This window comes from Pteropus alecto, unplaced genomic scaffold (genome assembly GCF_000325575.1).
Source record: "Pteropus alecto unplaced genomic scaffold, ASM32557v1 scaffold339, whole genome shotgun sequence".
NCBI lineage: Eukaryota > Metazoa > Chordata > Mammalia > Chiroptera > Pteropodidae > Pteropus > Pteropus alecto.
Window position 1 is genome coordinate 1,027,039 of NW_006442509.1, and position 3,580 is coordinate 1,030,618.

General features: G+C 67.2%; 1 protein-coding gene across 1 annotated transcript in view; it reads left to right on the forward strand.

Moving 5' to 3' along the window:
* COL18A1 (collagen type XVIII alpha 1 chain) overlaps positions 1–3,580 on the forward strand; it is a gene marked incomplete at its 5' end in the record, with an annotated part of 80,889 nt that overhangs the window by 74,645 nt on the left and 2,664 nt on the right. Inside the window, 5 exons of the mRNA XM_025040315.1 lie at positions 316–469; positions 552–625; positions 1,098–1,226; positions 1,631–1,663; positions 2,978–3,341. Coding sequence (XP_024896083.1) covers positions 316–469; positions 552–625; positions 1,098–1,226; positions 1,631–1,663; positions 2,978–3,341 — 754 coding nt within the window. The remainder of the gene's footprint in view (positions 1–315; positions 470–551; positions 626–1,097; positions 1,227–1,630; positions 1,664–2,977; positions 3,342–3,580) is intronic.

Consider the following 3,580-nt stretch of genomic DNA (forward strand, 5'->3'; position numbering starts at 1 on the left):
CCTCCCCAGCCTTTGCGCCCAATCTGCTGGCCTGGTTCTTGCCCAGCAGGACCCACTGAGCCCCCCCAGGAGACCACCTGCCCTGAAAGACTCCAGGGGAAAGTGGGAGGTGGAGGGAACTGAGGGGGCAGCTGCTGTGACCCACAGTTTGGGGGGGACGGTCCCAGACGCTCAGGCCTGGGCGGGGAGTTGGCACAGCTCAGAGGCAGGCTGTCCTCCCTGCATAGGCTCTGGGCAGATGCAGCCCAGCCCCTGGCACTTGCTTGCGTGGCCTGGGGACCGCAGGTCACCATGCCGTTTTACTGTCCACCCTAGGGTCCCAAAGGAGAGAGCACCCCGGGCCAGCCTGGCCCACCCGGACCTCGGGGACCCCCTGGCGTCGGCTACGAGGGGCGCCAGGGGCCTCCCGGCCCCCCGGGCCCCCCAGGGCCCCCAGGGCCCCCGTCCTTCCCCGGCCCTTACAGGCAGAGTGAGTCCGGTGGGGGGCGGGCCTGGGCGCCAGCCACCTCCAGCTGGGGCCGGCCCATGCCCACCTCTGCTTCCTCTCACAGCTATCAGCGTCCCTGGCCCTCCAGGCCCACCCGGGCCCCCAGGCCCCCCCGGAACCATGGGCACCGCCTCAGGGGTAAGCAGCCCCTGCCCCCGCCCTGCTAGACACACACCACCCAGTGGCCGCTGGGCCACCCGCCCTCCGGAGCCCTGGGTGGCCCACAGGGACCCTGGCCCGCCTTGCCTAGGGCAGACGCACGGAATCCGAGGGGTGCACTCTGAAGCAGGAGGGGCTGGGCGGGCGGGCCCCGGGGCAAGGCCGGGGCGGCTGGGGGGCTCCCGCTGAGCCCCTCTCCCGCCTTTCCGAGGGCGGTCTCAGCCGCCTGGTGTCGCAGGGCGTCCTTGGGGGCCCGCCAGACGAGAGGCGTCCACTTAAGTCTTAAGGACTGTCCCTTGTCAGGGGCAGCCATATCGCCATCCCAGCACCCCGAAACGTCCACACGCAGCCCCCTGAACGCCCTTCCCTGTCAGGGCCGTGTCACCCCACCCTGTAAGCCCAAGGCCGCCTGGCTGTGCAGCAGGTCCCCATGGGGCTGGGCCTCCCGCAGGTGAGGATCTGGCCCACGTACCAGACCATGCTGGACAGGGTGCCTGAGCTGCCCGAGGGCTGGCTCGTCTTTGTGGCCGAGGGGGAGGAGCTGTACGTCCGTGTCCGGGACGGGTTCCGGAAGGTCCTGGTGAGTGCTGGTGGCCTTCCCCTGCACGTGGGAGGGCAGTGACCTGTGGCTTCACTCAGAGGGGCAGGGGCAGGATGGGGAGAAATGCCAGGTGGGGAGGGCCGCCCCCTCCCTGGGCCCTCAGGAAGATCCTGCCAGGGCAGACGCCACATGGGGCAGCGACGGCCAGAACTCGTGCTGCTTTTTTAAGTCAATAGACTGTTTTCTGAGCAGTTTCAGGTGGACAGGAGTGGTCCCCACTCTACAGCACACGCATGTGTCAGGAGTGTTATACGCCAGGCACAGATGCAGCCATGCTGGCTCCTGTGGCGAGGAGGACAGGGCTGGGCAAGTGGCTGGGAGGGCGGCCTGGCTGTGGGCTGGTCATTCAGAGGGGGCTGGGGTGACCCTGTGCTTTTTTCCAGCTGGGGGCCCGGACACCACTGCCACGTGGGACGGTAAGCCCTCATCTCCCCACACCTGCTGGCTTTGGTGCGCATGTCCCAGCCTTTCAGGTGGCCGGGGTGCATGTGGTGTGTGACAGTGGCCGTTTGCACTGCCTCATGGTCCTAGAGTGACGTGGTGCCTGAGGTCCCACCACCTCTAGGGACGGGGCGCACAGACTCTGCGGGGATGGGGTGCACAGACTCTGCGGGGGATGGGGCGCACAGACTCTGTGTGGGACGGGGCGCACAGACTGCGGGGATGGGGTGCACAGACTGCAGGGACGGGGCGCACAGACTGCGGGGATGGGGCGCACAGACTCTGTTGCCCTCCCTTCAGCCCACGCTGTTCATTGGTCTCTCATTCTTCACCTAGAGTGCAGGACACAGGGACAGATGCTTCTAGGCTGGAAGCAGGGGGCGGGGACAGGGACAGGTGGATGGGCTGAAGCACTTGCACCCCTGAGTCGAGCCGTAGTGCCCCCCTGCTGCGGGCTCCCTGGAGCAGAAGTCATGACTCCGCGAAGGGCCCAGGAGAGGCTGTGTGAGGTCGTGTCAGGGGTTCTGTGGGAGCCTGTCGGCCACGGCAAGCCCGTGCTCTCATTCATCCAGCACCTAGTCAGGGTCCTTTCCCCCACGCCAGGCACAGTCCTGGGCACGGGGTACGGCTGTGCATGAAAAGGCAAAGCCCCCTGCCTCGCGGAGCCGGCACGTGGGGGATGAGCCACACAGGTAACAGGTTTGCTAGTCTTCATTCCGTGAAGTGTAACATGTGACAACGTAAATGTAGCTGTTTTGTGTAACTGTACATATGAACTAATTACATTACAAATTTTAGCCAGGTAGTAGGCTAGCATAGGCACACAGGTAACAGTCACAGAGTGTACAATAAGTCAGAGGCATTTGCTGCTGTGGGAACAGATGGGACTCGGTGGGGTGCGGGGTTGGGACTTTAAGGTGGAGGTGGCCTCTGCGGTGGGCACGGAGCCAAGATGCCAGGAGCGGAGTACGTGGGCCCGCTGGTGTCCAGCCTCCAGGTCGGGATGTGGTGACCCAGGCCCCCCAGGCCACAGCGAGGCAGCGGCTTCTGAGCGTGGCGGAGCCAGCGAGGGGTGCAAGCAGTGGGCCATGGACTTGATCAGGGTGTAAACAGGGGGGCCAGGCTCCCCAGCCCTGGGTCCCACCTGACTGAGCACCCCCAGCTCAGCACTCCCAGCCAAGAGCACAGCTGGGGCACAGGCGAGGGGGTGCTCCGGGCTGGGTAGGAGGGAGAGGCGGGCCGGCGGCTGCAGGAGCCCTCCACACACCCTCCCCACCCCCGGTCTGCAGGACAACGAGGTGGCCGCCTTGCAGCCCCCGCTGGTGCAGCTGCACGAGGGCAACCCACACCCGCGGGGGCAGCTGCCCCCCTCCACGGCACGGCCCTGGCGGGCAGACGACGTCCTGGCCAGCCCCCCGCGCTGGCGAGACCCTCAGCCCTACCCTGGAGTCCCGCACTACAGCTCCTACGTGCAGCCCTGGCCGGCGCGCCCCACGGGCACCCCAGCCCACCCCCACCAGGACTTCCGGCCGGTGGTGAGTGGCCCCGGCCACGTGCCTGCCAGCCTGTGCTCGCAGGCAGGGTCCTCCGGGACCACCCTCTGGTGCTCGTTGGCGAGGCCTGTCCCTGCTTCTGTCCTGGGGGGGGACAGTGGTGAGGCCCGAGGACAGGGACTGATTTGGAAGGGGCAAGGGGGAGGGTAGCCTAATGGTGGCCATTCCAAGCTGACTGCCACCCACTCCAGGGCAGGACGCTGCTTCCCAGGCCCCGGTGCACCACACACCTGTGCCCGGTGCAGCTTGTCAGCCTCCCAGGCCTGGCCTCTGCCCAGACTCGCCCCTACTGCCCACTGGGGGGGTTGCGGCGGGTGCCAGGGCTGCGGGGTCGCTGCC